The sequence below is a fragment of the Capra hircus genome, chromosome 7 (genome assembly GCF_001704415.2).
Source record: "Capra hircus breed San Clemente chromosome 7, ASM170441v1, whole genome shotgun sequence".
Taxonomy (NCBI): domain Eukaryota; kingdom Metazoa; phylum Chordata; class Mammalia; order Artiodactyla; family Bovidae; genus Capra; species Capra hircus.
Window position 1 is genome coordinate 105,698,633 of NC_030814.1, and position 18,953 is coordinate 105,717,585.

The 18,953-nt window shown below is 54.4% G+C and overlaps 1 protein-coding gene and 1 long non-coding RNA gene across 3 annotated transcripts in view; one reads left to right on the top strand and one right to left on the bottom strand.

Annotated features, from left to right (window-relative positions):
- LOC106502261 lies at nucleotides 2,200-10,257 on the bottom strand. 2 transcript variants are annotated; one of them, XR_001918381.1, is made up of 3 exons: nucleotides 10,159-10,257; nucleotides 5,723-5,955; nucleotides 2,200-2,634 (listed from the first exon to the last, which is right to left on the bottom strand). It is a non-coding gene; the product is annotated as an uncharacterized LOC106502261 (long non-coding RNA). The 2 variants fall into 2 exon arrangements; XR_001918382.1 differs by lacking the exon at nucleotides 2,200-2,634 and adding an exon at nucleotides 4,349-4,590.
- The window catches only part of WNT3A (Wnt family member 3A), a 74,315-nt gene continuing 65,343 nt past the window's right edge, over nucleotides 9,982-18,953 (top strand). The window contains exon 1 of the mRNA XM_018051579.1: nucleotides 9,982-10,169. Within this exon, the coding sequence (XP_017907068.1) occupies nucleotides 10,099-10,169 (71 nt within the window). The 5' untranslated portion in view covers nucleotides 9,982-10,098. The remainder of the gene's footprint in view (nucleotides 10,170-18,953) is intronic.

Genomic DNA, 18,953 nt, shown 5'->3' on the forward strand with positions numbered 1-18,953 from the left:
CTGGATGGAGTTCACAGAACAGAGCACTGGAGAGGAGAGAGCTGCATGGAGAGGGTACCAAGACTTGCAGAGTGCTCCCACAAGCCAACCATGAGTGCTGATCAGCACATGCTTGTGATGAAACATAGGAAAGAATTAGAGAAATAGTCTCCATAGCTTACACAGGCCAGCAACAGATTCTATTTCCAAGAGCCAGACTGGAAAAGCCTCATAATTCAGAGAACATCAAACAGCGTCATCAGAGGTACACAGCGTCGATGCCAGGGAAAAGTTAACCCTAGACTAAATCCTGCTCAGGTCCTGATAAAGTTTCAAAGAAAGCCTCAGAAGAAGTTTTCAAGTAATTTGGTTGCATTCAGAATAAAGCTGAAGAATTTTTAAAAGAATGTAAAAGCATTCAGCCAAGTAAGGTAAAAATTCACAATGGCTGACTCTCCGTTGAAAATTATCAGACCTGCAAGTAAGTAGAAAAAGGACTCGTAGCGAAGAGAAAAAGCAATCAAGCCACAGAAATGAACACAGATGGGGCAGATGAGAGAAGTGCACACAAGCACATCAGCACAGTGGCCATGGGATTTCACGTGTTTGTGAAGGTAGAGGAAAAGCTGAACAGATTGTGCTGTGATAAGGAGTATATTAAGGCGACGACACTTCCAAAGTTGAAGACCACAATATCTGAGATGACACGTACACTGGACGTGCAGATCAGACACGGCAGAAAAGAGTATTAGCGAACCAGAAGACATAGCACAGAAGAAAAGGCTGAAAGTATTAGCAGAGAACCAGTGAGCTGCGGGAGAGCTTCAGGCAGACTAATACTTGTATAATTGGAGTCCGGGAAGGTAGGACACAGATTTATTGTTAGGAACTGCTTATGCATTTGTAGAGGCTGAGCACATCCACAAGCCACAGAAATTCAGGAAAAGAAGATCACTGCTGCTGCTGCTAAGTCACTTCCGTCGTGTCCGACTCTGTGCAACCCCATAGACGGCAGCCCGCCAGGCTTCCCCGTCCCTGGGATTCTCCAGGCAAGAACACTGGAGTGGGTTGCCATTTCCCTCTCCAATGCATGGAAGTGAAAAGTGAAAGTAAAGTCGCTCAGTCGTGTCCGACTTAGCGACCCCATGGACTGCAGCCTACCAGGCTCCTCCATCCATGGGATTTTCTAGGCAAGAGTATAGGCAGGTTCAAACCATGGGCTGTTTGAAAAGATCCCTTTAGCCAGACTAATCATGAAAAACAGACAGAGACTGTATCAAGTGTTAGAAAGTTTACATTTCTACAGATAGTACAGATATTAAAAATAAAAAAATATTTTTACTGAGCATGCATGCAGAGTTCATATATGTAGTTGAACAGCCAGCCAAAAATAAAAAATATTTTAAACATTTATTGCCAATAAATTCTACAAGATCTATGAAATGGACAAATTCCTTAAAAGACATGGACTAGCAAAGCTTACTCAATAAGAAACAGATAACCAAAATAGCCCTACATTTATTAAGGAAATTAAATATATAGTTACCAATCTTCCTAGAGAAAACTTCTCTTCCTAAGAACACTTTAGGTCCAGATGGCTTCATTGGTAAGTTCTACCAGACATTCAAGGAAAAATGACAATAATAATCCACAAACTCTTCTAGATAATTAAAATTGGAAACACTCATGAGTAGTGCATGAGGTTAGCATTATCCTGATGCCAAAATCAGACAAAGATATCAAAAAAGAAAATACCAGGCCAATATCCCTCATGAACATAAATGCAAAAATTCTTAACTTTTAGCCTATCCAATTCAGCAGTATGTAAAGAAAACAATACATTATGACCAAGTGGGATTTATCCTGGAAATGCAAGGTTGGTTTGACATTTGAACATCAATTCATATAATTCAGTATATTAATAGACTGAAAAAATAAAAATCATATAATTGTCTCAATAGATGCAAAAGAATTAACAAATTCTGACATTCGGATAAAAACTTTCAGCAAACTAGGAACACAAGGGAACTTCCTCAACCCTTAAAAGGCATCTATGAAAAATCTACCAACATCATACTCGAAAGCAACCCTGTGTGCCTTTCCCCCTTATCAACAACAGAGCGAGAATATTTACTCTCACCACTTTTATTCACCATTGTCTTAGGGTTTCCAGCCAATGTGACAGGCAGGAGAAAAATGAAAGGCATCTGGAATTGAAAGGAAGATGCAAAAATGTTTTTATTCATAGATAACACCAACGTCTGTGGAGAAAATCCTACAGAATCTATGGGGGGAAAAAAACTGCTATACCTAACAAGTGAGTTTAGGAAGGATACAGGATCAGTGTACTAAAATCAATAGCATTTCTACATACTAGTAATGGGCAATGGATACGGAAAATGAAAGAAACAATATCATTTAAAATAGCATCTCTCTCTTGGACTAAAAAGAAACAGCTGGTCTAGAGGGCAAGTTGAAGATCTGGGAGAAAGGAGAGATGATGGCTCAGCCTGGAGACAATGAGAACAAACTCTTGCTGAATCTTCTGGATGAAGCAGGTTGGTGGAAATTTCGTCCTCCAAGGCAGGGAAGATGAAGGCCCCATAGTAGGTTGTACGGGGAAAGCTGATGGCATCAATTTCCTTGTAAAACCTGCTATACAACATGAGAGAAGGGGGATGCCTTTTGAAAGCGGAAGGAGCTGTGCTGATAGGGGGAGGTGGGGATGCTAGGTGGAGAGTCTCACCGGAGTAGGGAGACAGGGAGCAGGCCAACCAAGAGGCTAGTGGCCCCGCAGGAAACACATGGTCAAGTCTCACTGGAGCCGGAGAACAGAAAAGGGGAAAGGAGTGCTCAGTGAGGACCTTGGACTGCTTCAGCCCCTCCGCCCTCCCTACTCACACGCTCCTGTGATCATGCCCCACCTTTCTGACCCGCTAACCCTGACTTGGAGGTGTGTGAAGGCAACAACCCAGCCTCTCCTGCCCCAGGGAGATGGAGACCAGTGGTAGCATGCTTCCCCCACCAACACTGGTGGAGGCGCTGGAGATGATGCAGAGGGTTCAGTGCACCAAAGGAGAAGGCAATCTTGAGTGCAGGAGTTAGAGGCTGAGTGACAGGGAGGCAGCAAGGTGGCATCCAGACCCTGAGTCTGACCCTCTGAATGCCAGCCTCATGGAGCTCGCACTCAGCTCCTCTGGGCCTCAGTTCTGACTCACATCCTGAGGAGAGTTGCCCCATGCCTCAAGTGGTTTTGGGATCAAGTGACTCTCACAACCTGCCTAACTCAGACCAGCCGGGACTGAGGTCACTGCCGTTCCCAGGAGGAGGATCAGCTGCACTCAGTCTTAGGGGCCAAAGGCTGGGCAGGTGCTGAGGCTTGTTCCACCCACAGCTGAGCCCAAGCCTCACTGCCTGCAGGTGATAGACCTCAAAGGGGTCCCACGTGTCCTACCCGGGCCGCCTCACTCGACATGTCCACACGGCGGCACTGTTGTCCCAGAAGAGGACTTTCGGCAGGCGGCTACTCAAATACCAATGGCACCACGGGGGAGCGATCACAACAAAACTTAGCACGTTGGAATGGCTGGGATAACATAACACCTTCACTTTACAAGTGAGCAAAGCCTCAGAGTCAGGATTCTAGGCCTCACAGGAAGCCAAGATTCCGGAACACTTAATGTACAGATCCTAATGGTCATGATGAGCGTCTAGGATTCCAGAAAGGCCATGGTGCTGATTTTAAAATTATTTCTTTTTTATGGTTCTAAGACTCCACACTGTGGCTCCCTGCTTTGAGAATCAAGTGATGCCAAGATCCGATGGCTCAGCTCTGGGCCCCATGATTCTGTCACTGGGTGAAGCCAGCATTTTGAGTTCATTCATTCTGTTAAGCAGAATTCAGCATGTGGCTACTGGCCTGCATTCTAAGTCGATTCACTCGTGTCCAGCTCTGCAATGCTATGCAATGGAGCCCTCCAGGCTCCTCTGTCCGTTTAATTCTCCAGGCAAGAATACTGGAGTGGGTTGCCATACCCTCCTCCAAGGGATCTTCCCAACCCAGGGGTCGAACCTGTGTTTCTTAAGTCTCCTGTGTTGGCAAGCAGCTTCTTCACCATGTGGCTACTTAGGGAGTTAGAAAACTCAGTGGCCCTACCTTTTAACTCTTGGATTCCACCTTCCTCCTCCCCGCATCCCTCTGCAGAGATCCACAATTCCCACATCACCAGGCCACCTCTGCCATCCAAGGAGGGCAAGCTCAAGGATAATGCAGCCTGGGAATTCCCTGGAAGCGCAGTGGTTAGTACTCAGCACTTTCACTGCAGTGGCCCAGGTTCAATCCCTGGGTCGGGGGGGCACTAAGATTCTGCAAGCTGCATGATGTGGTCAAAAAAGAAAGAGTACAACCTGCAACCAGGACAGGCTCAGCCATATCTCCTGCCCTCCAAGTCCTAAGTGGAGGGGGTGGAAAGTTAGGGTGCCGACACAGAAAGGCGCGTGAGGTGGGGCTGCACACAGAGGTCTACATTACTGGGGGTGTTTGCCAGCCTTTGACGATAGCTTCCCATAGCTTCCAGAGCCTTGGGTCTTGGCGATCCAGGAGCAGCTGTCCTGAAAGGCATGAAGAATCCCTGGGGTGTGAGGTCTAGAAATCAGAATCCTTTCGCCCTCACCCTCTGCCACTCACCCTGAGCCTACTTTCTCTGAACAAGGAGGGAGCTGACCTCAGGTTCTGGTCACAAATCAGAGCCTCTGATCAAAATCAGAATGGAACTCTCAGGGGAATTTAGAAGAGGTTACTATGTGAGGGGAGAGCCAGCTAGGGGATGCTATCTTGAGACACATGGATTTGTTCTCAAAGCGACTTCCCTAAACTTCTGCAAATGCTCTTTCCAGGAACTCCAGAAGGCAGGGAACCCAGCCCACCAGGTACCTCACCCTTCATTCACAGGAATCAGCTCAGAGAGATGGACAGGCACAGACCAAGCCTGCTCTGCTGTGGACACACGCCCCACGCGTGCCCTGTCCATCCCGTGCCTTTGTGCACCCAGGCTCTCCTCCAGGGGGTCTTCCTGACCCCGGGATTGAATCAGCATGTCCTGCGCCTCCTGGGTTGCAGGCAGGTTCTTCACCTGCTGAGCCACCACCAGGAACCCCCACTCCATCCCAGCCATACACTTCTCAGGCTTCTGCCATGCAGTCTTCAGAATTTCGAGTCCCTCCATGAGGAATCGAACCTCAGAAGGGCTTACATTGTCCACAGATATGCAAGTGTCAGAGAGCCTGGGGCCCCAGTCCTGCGTTGACTGTGGATCTGGGGAGAGCTGTGTTAGAAGTGTCACCGAGCCTCCCTGCCTCCTTGTCTCCTTCAGAGACAGATGTTTCCAGGGGGCATGGATGAGACCACGGCCCCACAGCACTGGGCAGAGCCCGGGCACCCAGAGCATGTGGGGTTGCCACTGTCTTAAAGAGCATTTGGGAAGTCATCTGATCCGACTGCCTGCCTTTACCAGGAGAATCTTCCAGAGGGACAAGAAGAGGTGAAATATTCACTAGATTTGAACTTAGAGGAGAGGTTCTTAGAACGCTAACGAAACTACAAACTAAGTTGGAAAGATGTGGGCCAATAGTAAGGACCAATGCACACACACACAGCAGGATTAGACAGAAGGCAGGACACACGAAGAGGTGTGCCTGCAGCCAGGAGAGCGATGGAGGAAGCAGGAAAGCCAAGAGGACTCACGCGTCTCATGAGCAGCGCACTCAAGATTCATAGTTCCGAAAGCGCGTGCCAAGGCGCCATGGAGCACCACGGCAGATCCCAGGGTGTCGCAGGGTGTCGCAGGATATCGCAAATGTTCAAGGAACAGGTAGCAAGATGGCCATCTGTAGGACAGATACCTACAGGCTCCAGGTAATTCTGTCTCAGCTTGGAAGGTGGCATCTTCCTTTGTGAAGCTCAGTTTCTGGCTTTTGCTGTGATTAGAAAGCAAGTACCAAGTGAAAACTGATGAAGAACAGGAAGCAAAGTGTCTCACCTGAGGCTGCAGGCACACGCTTCCCATGGGTAAGTGACTGCAGTTATGTGAGGATGAAATAAATATTGCTTTTTTTTCCTTTTAACTTACATAAATTTCTTTTCCCAAGAGCTACTAAATAATACATTATTTGGACCTAACTACTTGCTAAACAAAACTACTATGCATTTTTTTGGCCTGAGGCAAAAAAAAAAAAAAGACAGAAAATGGACAGAAATTCTGCCTCTGAGTATAAGCACTCACCTCTGAAGAGCAGATGTCCCAGTAATGACCCCACGGCAGGTCAGGGAAGCTGCCAGAAAGAGCTTAGAGCCAAATGGGCCTGGAGGTAAAAAAAGCACCCCTCCTCTGACTTTAGAGCTTCACCCTGTCCTCTTGCAGCCCCTCTGAGGTCACAGCTGAATCGCTTCTCAGCTACCCAAAGCCTCTCCTGCCTCCTCTCAACTTAAAAAAAATTTTTTTTTTGCCACTTTATATTTTAATCCCTCAACTTTTTGAAAAAAAAAAAAAAGAAAGAGAATGATTAGGCATTTAGTATCTGAAAGCCTGGCTGCACTCTCCCCAGTACGGGAAGGATTTCTACCTGATGCCTACCAGACTGGGATTCAAATGCTACCACGGATGAGGGTTCACTAGCTCAGAAAGCAAACCGCCCTCTCATCTGGGCTCCGTCCCCCACACTGAGTCCTTGCCCTCCCTTCCCCATTTCCTAGCAGGGACCTCCAACACTCCTGGGACCATGCCTTCCTTCCCCTCTGGGACGACTTTGGAAGGAAGCGGTCCCAAGGGGCCTCTGGAAGACCTATGGTGAGGCGAAAAAAAAAAAAAGCTTTTCTCCAAGGGCATCCATAATTCTTCAGAATGTTGTATTAGACCTGTCACCATGGGCCAGTCCTAGAAGCTCCCACTGTGTGACAGCAGAGGGCGCTGCCAGGAAGGCCTCCTCCCCTTCCCCTTCAGGGAAGGAGCCCAGACTCCACGGCCAGCGTGAGCAGCGAGCAGCACCACAGACACGCCACATCACAAGGCTGACTCTGTCCGTAAGTCAGGCTGCAGAGTTTCCAGCTGGACATCAGGGGGCAGGAAAGAATCCCACTGACTCAGCTCTGATGGAAACATCCCCCTCCTGCCCCTGTACTCTTCACTACCCCAACCTGGGGATGGCCCCCATCCCCACGATCCTGGGCTCCTCAAGGGGCTTCTGTGATGCCCAGAGAAGGCACTGGGATCCCCGTTTCCCTGTGCCACAACCCCCATGAGAGCCTCACGGGGTCTGCGGAGGGCTGGTGGCCCTCGCCATCTGGACTCAGGTGGCACTGCTCGCCAGACTTTCCTCTGAGGTCCTGCTACCTGACTAGAGATCACCGTTCCCCCTCTTCTCTACACTTACACGGCTGTTTGAGGTCAAAGCCACAGAAAAACTACAGAATGGCCGCAAAGGAAAAGCACTCTGCAAGATCAGGGATGTGGGAAGGGCCAGCTCAGGAAGCCCCCAGCGGGGCACCACCATGCAACCTGCCCTGGCTGCAGCTCGCCCAAAGGCGCGCTGCGATGCACATGTTTCAGGGAACTCTCAAGACCTGGGAGTCTTCATGTGGGAGAGGAATCAGAGCAGTTATCTCTCTCTCTGTCCCTGCACCACAGGAGGCTGCCCAAGTTCAGGGTGTCCAGCTCTCTCTTCCTCTCTACCACATAGCTTAGGCAGACAGCAGGGACCAAATGAATGGGCTGATTCATTCCCCAGTGGTTTAGCAGTAATGAATCCACCTGCAAAGGAGGAAATATGGGTTCGAGCCCCAGGTCAGGAAGATCTCCTGGAGAAGGAAATGGCAACTCAGTCCAGTATTCTTGCCTGAGAAATCCCATGGACAGAGGAGCCTGGTGGGCTACAGTCCACAGGGTCACAAGAGTCGGACGTGACTTAGCAACTAAACAGCAACAGCAGCAAGCAGGGGCCAAATGAGAGAGAAGCAAGCAGCAAAGGAAGACAGGAGGGGCGTGGCAGATGAGGAGGCAGGAGGCAGGGCTTCGGAGACAGCACCCACCAGCTCCGTCCTCTCCAGAGCCCGTCACAGTGGGACAGTCCGTCGTTGGGTAGGACACAGCTATCCACTCCCCTTGTGTGTGAGGAGCCAGCAGCCTCTAATCCCAGGGCCCCACAGTTGGGGAGGGGGGTGGGAGCCTGCTGCATCAGGATTGGCCCCACCCTACGCCCACAGCCCAGGTCCCCAGTAATGCGATAATTGGGTGGGATTTTCACTGAGAGAGAGGGGAAGTCCAGAAGAGGACGAGCTAACTCCCCAACCTGCCTCATTTTCTTCCCTCCTTCCCTCTGCAGGTGAGGGGGCACGGTGACTCAGAGGAGGGGTAGAAGGACCAGGCATGCGTAGACTCAACTGGACCCCACTGGCAGTGCCAGGAAAAAGCAACACTCCTTGAAAGAGAATGGCTCTCGCTCCAAATCCGCAGGACCCCACAAGCACCCTCTACAGATGGGAAAACCAAGGTGGATGGGCCAGCATGTCATGGGTTATGGCCTGCCTCTAGTTCTCCAGCCCGTGCTAAACCTGTAGGGTCACTAATTCACTCTGCGCCCTGAGAAGCAGCCACATGCCAGCCAGAGGCCTCTCGGTGGAGCCACACACTCTGTGGATCACATGGTAAGGCAAGGCTCAGGGCTCTAGAGAGGCAGATGATTCACACGAAGAGACAATACAGAAGAGCCTGGAGTTGGGATTTTTATTCACCATTCTCCTCTCAGTTGCAAAACAGTAGCATGGATTCCTGCCCCCCTTTCTTCACAGTCATTGAGACTGACTGGGTCTCCTGCTAATACACAAAGTCGGGGAGGGAAGGGAAACTGGGAAGACCTCTTGACTTGAATCTTCCTCTCCCCAAATGACTCTGGCTCCTGTCTCCCTGGGCTACAGATGAATATGCAAACAGAGCTTTGCAGTGGACTAGGAGCTAGAGAACTGGCTAGCCACTCTTTGTGACCTTGGGTAAGTCACTTACCCTCTCTGGTCTTCCCTCTCCGCATCAGCAAAAACCATAAGGCTTACTCGAGTTGTCAGAAATCGCTTCTGGCTGAAGAAGCCAGCAGCCCTGGGCAGACTCCTCCGTCAGTGGTCCCAGAGCCTGGGCGCCAATCAGCTACACTGTTCCTGGGGCCCAGAAGCGCCAGGACTGCTGTTCCCTTCCCTAGTGGTGTGTGGGGAGAGCGTGGAGCCCTCAACACCTGGACCCTAAACAGAGCTGGACTGTTTCCCAATAGTGACCTTCAGAAACGTGGCTGCACCCTAGATGCCCACCCAGGAGCTGTCCCCAGGCAGGCCTCGCCCTGTCCTGGCCGCTCGCCATTGGCCCAGCTCCCAGCAGAGCCGCAAGGCGCAGCTCAAGGAGCCCAGCCTCGGACGAACGGCCCCCCAGTAAGGGGATGGACGAAATGGGGCCGCAGCCCAAGCACCTGAGGGCAAGGGCCAGAGCGCGCGACGACGCAGGAGCAGGATCGGCCGCGGGACAGCGCGTCCCGCAGGGAGCGCGGGGCTCCAAACCTCAGGAGCCGTCCATGAGCCCTGAGGGGGCGCGGCCCGGGAGCGGCGGGGATACCTGCGGACTCTGCAACCTCTGTCCGGCCGCCGCCTGGCCAGCTGCCAGTCCGGCACCACGCAACCCTCGCAGCCGGCGCACCCGCGCACCCCCGCACGCCCCTGGCACCCCCGCGCTCCCCGCGGCCGCGGGAGGGGCGGGCGCCGCGGCCGCCTCCGAGCTCGCTCCCGGGGCCCCGCCCGCCCCCTGCCTGCCCCGCCCCGGCCCCGGCCCCGGCGGGCGCCCCCCGCGGCGCTGCCCCGCCCCCGCCGTCCCGCGCTGCCCCGGGCCCCGGCCCGCCGCCCGGCTGCCGGCCCACCTGGCTCAGCGCCGCCCTCGGAGCCCGCGCACCCGCGCTCACCCGCGCACCCCGCGCACCCCGCGGCCGCAGGAGGGCCCAGCGCCGCCGCCCGCGAGCTCCCAGGGCCCGGCCCGCTCCGGCGCCCGCGCTCTCGGGGCGGACTCCCGGCCCTCCGAGATCTCCCGCCCGGCGATGGCCCCGCTCGGATATTTCATATTCCTCTACGGCCTGAAGCAAGCGCTGGGCAGCTACCCGATCTGGTGGTGAGTGAGCCTTCCTCACGTTCTCCCCGGCCTGTGCGCGTCCCCCAGTCGCCGTCCCCTCGGGCAGGGCCCCGCGGTGGCCCGGAGCCCGCGCTCTGCCCTGCCCTCCTGTTCCGCGGGTGGTTTGTTTTCCTTGGCGGCCACTTTCGACCTGTTCGGGCCGGGGCTGGGACGCGGGTGGCGGAGTTTCCGGGGACATTGATCTCCCGGGCATGGGGGCGCTCCCGGCGTCGGACGGGGCGAGCAGAGAGGCTGCGAGAGGCAGAAACTGGACCCACACGGGTGGCACGAACGCTTGGGCAGCCCGAGGTCAGGAGAAGCCAGGAGTGCGAGCTGGGAGAGGGCGATCCGCCTGAGACTTTCCTGAAGGACATGTCTTACACACCACACGCGCGCACACACACCTTAAAGCAAAGTCAGTGAGACAAGACCGAACAGCTCGAAGCAGCGTAGTTACGTAAAGACTGCGGGGACCCGGCCGGGAGTGGCGGGCGCGCCGGGGCCAGCGCCTGGCCCTGCCGCGTCTTCCAGCTGCGGTCCCCACCGAGAGGTAAGAAGGGGCTTCGGGAGAGGTAACGAGGGAGAAAGCATCGAGTTTGAGGGCTCCCTAGTGAGAGGCTCCGCAAACCCACATCCGAGACGTCTTCCACCCCAGACAGGACGCCTTCCCGTGAAACCCTCCTAAACCTGGTGATGGAAGGGCAGATGAACCAAGAGGAGGTCCTGAGGGTCTACAGCTCAAATCCCGAGGGGAAGACAGAAGCTACTCCGGTAGAGGCCCCACAGGCAAGGGTCACTTCAGCTCCCCAGGGGAGAGGGCAGGGGCTCTCTGAGATGCCCAAGATTTGACGAACACGGCTGGGGGAAATAAGGAGCCGAGGGGCCTGAACGCGCCGCTGGAGGAGACCCAGATCAGAGACAAGCCTTCACATACACATGCGCGCGCACGCACGCACACACACACACACACACACACCAGGAACTCTCTCCGACGGCTTGCCTGGAATTATAATAATTATGCCGAGGGGAAGTCGGGGCGGGGGGAGACTGAGTGAGCCGAAGTACATCTAATCCGATAATAATTTTTCTCTTCGAGATTGTTCAGGAGCGGGGGCGCCCTAGGTGTGGGGCGCGGGTCCAGGCGCAGCCTGGCGGGACGGGGCGGGGCTCAAGAAGGAGGCTCCGGCGGGTACGCGGGCTTGGGAGAGGTGGTTGGGAGAGGCGCGGGGACGTGTTGCGGAGACCCCGGCGCGCCCCGCACCCGCGCGGCGCCTGCAGCTCCTGGCTGCGGCGGGCGTGCCTACGAGCGCGGGGACACTGACTCCGGGGGAACCAGGGGAGCGCGTCGGAGAGAGCCCTCGGCCGCCTGCTGCCGCGGGGGCCTCTAATTAGAACCCGCCGCCTCTGCATTCCTGGGCGCTAGAGGAAGCGCCTTCGCCCCCGCGCTTCTTCCAGAAAGAAGGGCCCTGTCGCCAGCCTCTGGCCACCCAACGCCGTTGAGTGTTTGTCCTCTCGGCCCTGAACGTCCCTGGCCTTGCTCCCCTCAACACACCTAAGCCACCCCTTCCGCCCGGGCCAGATGTGTTCCATCTGAAAGATCCTGGGGCTTGCTTGGTGCTTCCGGCATTCTCCAGGTGAGTGGGGAGGGGCGTCCTGTCGCCACCCCTCCCTTTCAATGGCCCACCCAATCAAGAGTCTAGCGCAGCTCTAACCCCCAAGGGAAGAGCGTGCCCTGGAGCCGCCCCTCGCCCCACTTTGCTCTCCATAGGATTCTCGCGCTCAGTGGTTCTCTTGTTTCTTGAGAAGCATCTTTGGGGGCCACAACCTCAGGGCTCATTGAGGACCAGCGCTTTTCTCTCTTCCTTCCCTCTGCCCCCAGGCCATCTGGACACAGCAAGGATGTGGTCTCTCCACGGTGCCCATGAGCATAATGAAAAGGAGGGCTCACAAAGAAAGAAATGGCGTTTAACAGCAGCAGGAAGGCTCTCTATCTTCATATCCAACCTAATGGAGTTTCCCACAGGTGGCTCCTTCTTTTTTCTTGCCCACCCCCTCTCCTGCTTCCCCACCCCTCAGTGAGGCATTGGAGTGGGGGGGACCCTCTCTTTATAACTTCTCACCTTCACACTCAGCCTCCCTAGTTGGTATTCCGTTTCACCTTCCCTCCCCAAAATGAAGTCACCGCTCTCATCACTTCTCCCCACCCCACCCCCAACTCTTGCATATGAAAGTGAAAGTGACAGGGACTTCCTCACCTGGAGAAACAAGGAAACAGCCCAAATTGGGAGTAATTAGGCTTTGAAGTTGGTGTAGTCTTGGTGGGAGGGTGGAAGGGGAGGAGGAGGTGGCGCTGCATCCCGTGGGGATTTAAAGAGCCAACCGCCTCCCCAGGACCATCTCGGAAGTGTCCTCCACCCTAGATGTTCAAGGTCCAAAGACAGGTCCCAGCAGAGACACAGAGAGACAGCCCTAAGGCCAGAATGTTGAAAGTTGCAGAGATCTCCAAGAACGTGTGTTCTGGTCTCCTCATGTGACAGAGGGGTCCGGAGAAGGGACCTGGGAGGTGACAGAACCCAGGCCTGGGCACCTGATCCCAGAGGCCAGCCAGCAGCATCCCACGGGGCCATGTACTGTAGACCTACGAGGAGGCGCCAGCCCCTTCCCCCTCACTCCCCTGATCCAGACTGAATTCTTGTTTAATTAGAATTGATCAGAAAGATCTGTGTGAATACAGAACCGGCATCATGGTCAAGGGGAACACACAGAAACCTTGACCTGTACTCAGCACACAGCTGATGCTGTGCTACAGGCACCTGCCGCCCACTTCACATGTCTGGGCTGATGGCATCTTGTGATCCCCTCCCCTCCCCTGGGGCTGACCCTGGAGGTCAGCCTGTTTTCTCCCCCGCCCCCTCCCCACAAAGCCAGGCCCCTTCATCTCCTGCACCAGACTGCAGTGCCCCATCCCACCCACCGCCTTCTGCCTCTCTTCTCACCTCCCTTGCACCCTCCCCTCTAACCCTCCTGGAGCTCCAGCAGCAGTGTCTACCTGCACAGAGAGCCTGGCCCTCCTTGTCCTACTGGTTCCCCTTTCCTGCCATCCAGCACCCCACCGGTCTCTGCTGTACCTAGAGCTCCCCAGCACTGAGTGGTACCTGGAGTGGATGTCAGCCCAGCTGACCCCGGAAATTCCCCGTGAGGCCGCGTCCAGTCTTCTCCCACCCCTGAGCCAGCTCAGCAGCCCGAGACGGACTGCAGTGCAGTGTTCTCGCTTCTCCCGACTCTCGCTGCTTCTCCACCCTCCTCCCTAGCCCACCGCACCCCACACTTGTTTGTATGCAGACACCCTGCTCTGAGCATGTATCCAGACCCTAAGGAATGCCAGCTTGGTCATCACCCCTCCACGCACTCTAGAACTTTCTCTCTGTACAACCTTCCCTGGTGTTGGCTCTAACTGGTTCTTCACACACAGGGGTCTTCTCGGTCCCAGGCGGAACACAGGCTTCCCCCGTGGACCCTGATGTTTGTGGGGCACAAGTGCGTGTGGAATTCAGGGAGAATGAAAGAGAGCTCTAAAGGCGCTATGTGGGACCCACAGACTCAAAGGGTGTGTGGGCGAGAGTGAGGAGGAGGAGGGGAAGGGAGAGATGAGCAGTCACACACAGGAGGAGGTTGCTTGTGTCAGACGACACGGGACCTGGGAGGGCTGAGCAAGGCTCGGAGGCTTCTCAACTGGGAAAGGCCCAAGCAAGCCAGACTCCCTGAGCTGCTGTTCCTCTGTGAGCCTGCCCCGCTGTGGGCCCCTCCCCAGGGCAGCCCTGTCCCTCCTCGCGATTCTTCCTTCTCACCTCACCCTGTTTGTTCCTCTGTGTGTGTGTGTGTGTGCGCCTCTCTACCTCTCTGTCTCTCTCTGTCTTTCTGTGTGTCTGTCTGTCCTCATCTCTCTCTCTGTCTATATTTGTCCCTCTGAATCTCTGTGTTTGCCTCTGTTTCTCTCTTTCCTGGTCTCTGTGTCTGTCCCTCTCTCTCTCTCTGCCTCTCCCTGCAGCCCTGAGGCTGGTGATGGTACCAGCTAGCCTATGAAACTAGAGAAATCCAGATACCAGTTCAACACCCTTGATGTTGTAAGATCTCAGGGTACTGGGAACGATGTTCCTCCACAGAACCACCAATGGACATCCTTTTATTGAAGAGCGATGTTAGAAATGACCATAGGTAAAATATGTATGACCAGAAATCTTGTTTTATATCACCAAGTTGAATATGCATCATCTTGATCCCTTGAAAGCCCACCATGGAACTCACTCCTTCCAGAATGCAAAAGCATCACCCACCTCTCACATCCAGCTTGATGCGACTTGGCCACCTACACATTCGGAACTCTGTCTGGGACTCAGATGGGGCAGCTTCTCCCACGCTAGCTAACCCTGCATTTCACTGGGCTTCTTGTCATCTTTTTAAATGATTCTGTTTTATTTGCACAAATCTCCTAGAATTCTTTGTGACAGCGAAGAGGGTAAGTAAATACAATCAAGGAGGAATACAGTCTGGAGAGGCTATAAAATCACACTTTTCACAGTGGGTCTCACTTACAAATCTCCAGCCTGGAAGGACGGAAGTTGCCTTGTTCCAGAGGGGCTCTGCCACCGTCGTGCAGGCCAGGACAGGGAAGGCAGGGTTTGGGTATACCTCCTGTCCCCGAAAGTATCAGTTATATTCAAACTGTAGTCCACAGACCAGAGCCCATCCATGCATGGTTGTTCATGAAGAAATAAGAACAGAAGTTGAAAATAGGTGTTCAGGAAGAATCGTGGCAGTTTAAAAAATGTGTTATGTATTATTTTAGCAGACTTTTAATGTAATTTATAATAATGGATTAGGAATTTTTAAAACCCCAAACCCAAGTTCTGTAGCTAGTTTGAGAAGCTGAAGCCCCAACAACGGGCAGCTTCTGCCATGCCCAGGTCAAAGATCACTCCCCTTGAGGCTCCATCACCCAACACTTGTCGTTTGCATTTTTGAGCCAAGTCTTAGAGTTTGTATTTACCCCTTTCAAGTGCAGTTGAAGGACTGGAGCCTCCTGTTGTTGAGAAGTGTTGGGGGAACACCCCACTGCAGTTTGGTGTGTGAGAAGCTGTTGGGCAAGGAGTACTGGACTTCTATGTGGCTCCAGCAAACCCTGGGAGCACAGGCTATAGGTAGCCAGAAGGCAGATTTTGGTTCAGTATAGGAAAGGCTTCCTGAGTCTGAGAGTGGTGGTAGTGAGCTGCCCATCCACGAAGGGGCAGAAGAAGAGGCTGAGGAAGGAACAGCCTGCCTTGGTTGGGGGATGGGGGTGGGGGCTTCCCACAGACACTACAGCGGCTGAGAATCCAAGGTTTACAAGACCCAGCTCCTCCCCCTCCCCCTCCCCGCTCAGCACTGCAGTCCTCCTGGTAAGTTCCCTAAACTCCACTAGGCACAGTGGGGATAGTTCACAGTTACGTAGTGATCAGTGAGCCCAGCCTGGCATGCCTTTGCCCCCCACACCCCGGCAGCATGCCCTCCCCTCCCAGTGCCCCCGCATCCCATCTCACTTCCTGCAGCCTTGCTCAGCTGATCCCAGATCTGACTCCTCACTCCCTGCCAGACTGGGCTGGATGCTGTAGGGTAACATGAAGAGGTGGAGAATAAGGCTGCCTGATCCCTGTGAAACCTGCCCCCCACCCCCGCCACCCCTTTGTGGAACTGTCATAAGAACGGCACCTATATCACCGGGCTGTGAGATCCTACGGGGTATGTGTTACTCTTGCCCCCAACCTTGGCCCTTCACCCCCCGTAGCTCTTAGATAAGACTTTGTTGAACAAGTGAATGAAGGAATAAATGGGTGGAATGTTTCCTATGAAAAACAGAAACTGCATTGGGTAGCCTGTGCTTGGGGACAAGAAAACATAGCTGACTGTTTTCACAACCCCCTCGACTGAACCCCTGGCTCTGGGGCTGGGTCCCCCGCCATGTACCAGGCCAGCTCTGCCTCGGTCTCCCTCCCAGTCTCTCCAGGTGACACCCTGGAGGTGTCTCACACTTTGGTGCTTCCACATTCCTTCCCCGACGAAACGTGCCGCTGCCGCCCAGGGAAGCGGGCAAATGCATGGCCGCGGGCACGGGAGCCTCTGCCCGCCTGCTGGGACTTGCGCAAAGTATGTGTCAGTAATCCCGGCTCGGCCCGGTGGGGCAGGAGAGGGTGCTGGGAGGGCTGCAGGCAGGGCCACGCAGCCCAGGAGCTGGGAAGAGGTGGCCCCCGACACCAGGGATCCAGGTCTCGGGACGCCCCTCCTTATGGGCCCTCCCATTGCCGAAAGTGCTCCAGCTGCTGGGGAGGGGTCTTTCAGGAGAGAGAGAGCCAGAAGGCACGTGGGTCCCTCTGGGAGATGTCATAGTGGGTAGGGAGAGAAGGCAAAATCTGGAATGCCTTGGGGCAAATGAGCACCCTTGGGGGAGTCTGGGTCCTCTGAGCCTCCTGAACAGCTCCATCTAGAAAGGACAGAGCCTACCCATCAAGCTGGGTAGCCATCAACCCACAAGGCAACCAGCCCATATTCAAGGCCTCCAGGCTGAGGATAGGCACCTGGTCCAGTCATAGAGAGGCCCTAACCTTAGAAGACAGCAGTTTAAAATGGGACAGCCACTCTGGAACTCTCATGAGTTACGAGGAAAGTCCTTGGGACCGACCAACGGTCCTCCTCCGCAGAGGCCCTACAGGCAGAGTGGGCAACAGGGGCCCCCAGATGAGGAATGAGCAGAGATCTGCGCCCTCAAAGGACAAGAGGAAGTGTGGCCATGCTCTCTGGGGGGTGGCCCCTTGTGGCCCACATGTGGGAGGCTGGGCAGGAGGAGTGGCAAGCTTCAGCGGGGTACAGAGAGGGTGGCTAGGAGCGCTGAGAGCCCAGAGCGCTTCCTGGAGAGGTGACCCTGGGTGCTATGTGGATAGAATGTGCCCCACCCACCCCCAAGGAATGAATGAACCTGCCATGCCTATGACTCACTTCCCCTCCAGAAGCCTCTGATAGAATGTGGCCCACCACCTCCTTGGACAGATGGAGAAACTGAGACCCAGGAAAGAAGGGCAAGAACAGTTCATTCAGTGAATAACAAGAGGTGGTGATCACATCCTTTCCCCTAGACCCAGCCAAGCCCTCCTCCCCAAAGAGCCCTTCTCTCTTTGAGAACTGCTGTGAGGCCCCAGCTCTCAGCACACAGCCATGGCAAGGGCAGAGCTGTGCCCACACTGCACAGGTACCCTGTGTTTGCTGATGCTGCAAAAAGAAATCAAACCAGAACTCTAGAGACCTGAGAGCCTGTGACTCCATTCTGAGCTGTCAGGTAATGGCGCACAAGCGTTTGGGCGCCCTGATGGAGGGTCCACCGCCAAAGGACCCAGGCAGGGACAGCGGGCAGAGGGGGTCTGCTCCAGGTCCTGCCTTTGCCCTCAGCCTCTGTCCATGAGACGTGGCTTCTGTCCTCGGGTCTCACCGCACATTTACAGTAAACTCCGCTTGAGTGAAGGCCATCAGCCCAGGGGAGCAAAGCTGGCCCAGATGGGGTCCTGAGTGGCCTCCTTCCCCTACAAGTCACAGCCAGTGCTTCTCCTCTATCTTGAGTAAGACTGTCTGGCAACGCGCCTGGCCTTTCAACAGTGCAACTGCGCAGTCCTCAACAGGAGCGAACAGGGGCAGAGGGAGAAAAACCATTAGTGCTTTTCGGCGGCAGGCGTGGCTCACCTGGCCCCAGCCACAGGCTGGAACTGGAGTCTAGGGGCCACTTTGCAAACTGCACAAGTGTGTGCTCTGGGTTGAAAATGATGCCCTCACCCGCAAATTATCACTAAAAATTAACCAGATAGTAGCATTCACAAAACCCTGGAAAACAAACAAGCTCTTCATCTTACCAACTTAAAAAAGGCATTTCCTCACTTTAGGTTCCTCTCATTTCGCTTACACATTTTTCATGATCATAATAACAGTGTGCAGAGAAGACTATGCTCTGTTTTTTAAGGCTTACCATCTTCCACTAAATGTTTTGCGTTTGTGGGACCTTCTCAGCGGTGGTGCTAGCGGCTCCTCGGGCTTGGGGTGTGGGTGCGCTGTAATCTCCTTGCCTGACCGTTGCCCCTTTCTGCTGTATGGGCGGCCCTGCAAGGAGAATCTCTCCCGAATGGAAACTGAGGGTAGAAGCTCAGGCCTCAGAGAGGGATCCTCCCCGTATCTGCGGGGAGGGGATGCATTCAGTTTGGGACAGTCTGATTTTGAGGGGCCTTTGGGACAGCAGATGGGCATTTGAGATTTCAGCTCCCAGCCAGGGGGTGGCTGACAGTGGGGATGCAGGCACTTCAGGGTTGGCAGTAAGAAGGGAAATGGAACAGATGCCTCATGGGTGAATCATGGTGGCCAGGCGCCGGGTGAAGGAAATGCGCGCAGTGAGTGCAGACTAGCGGGGCCCCCATGCCCTGCCGGTTCCCAGGAGGAGGGCAGTGCACCCCCTCCTGTCTGGCTTTCCCTGGGGCCACAGGACACAGGTTTTGTCCATCAGGGCAGGGCCGTTGACACCTGAAGTCATCATTGGCTAGAACATCCTGAGATGGCAATGGCCGTGAGGAGGAAGAGATCGCGCAAGACAAGGTCAGGACCTCATAATGACCTAGATACATGGGCCAGAGGGTAAATGAGGGGGAGACTGAAAAACTAACCTGAAGCCCCAGACACCCAGGTAAGAACTCAGAGTGGGTTCCTGGGAGATTAATGAGA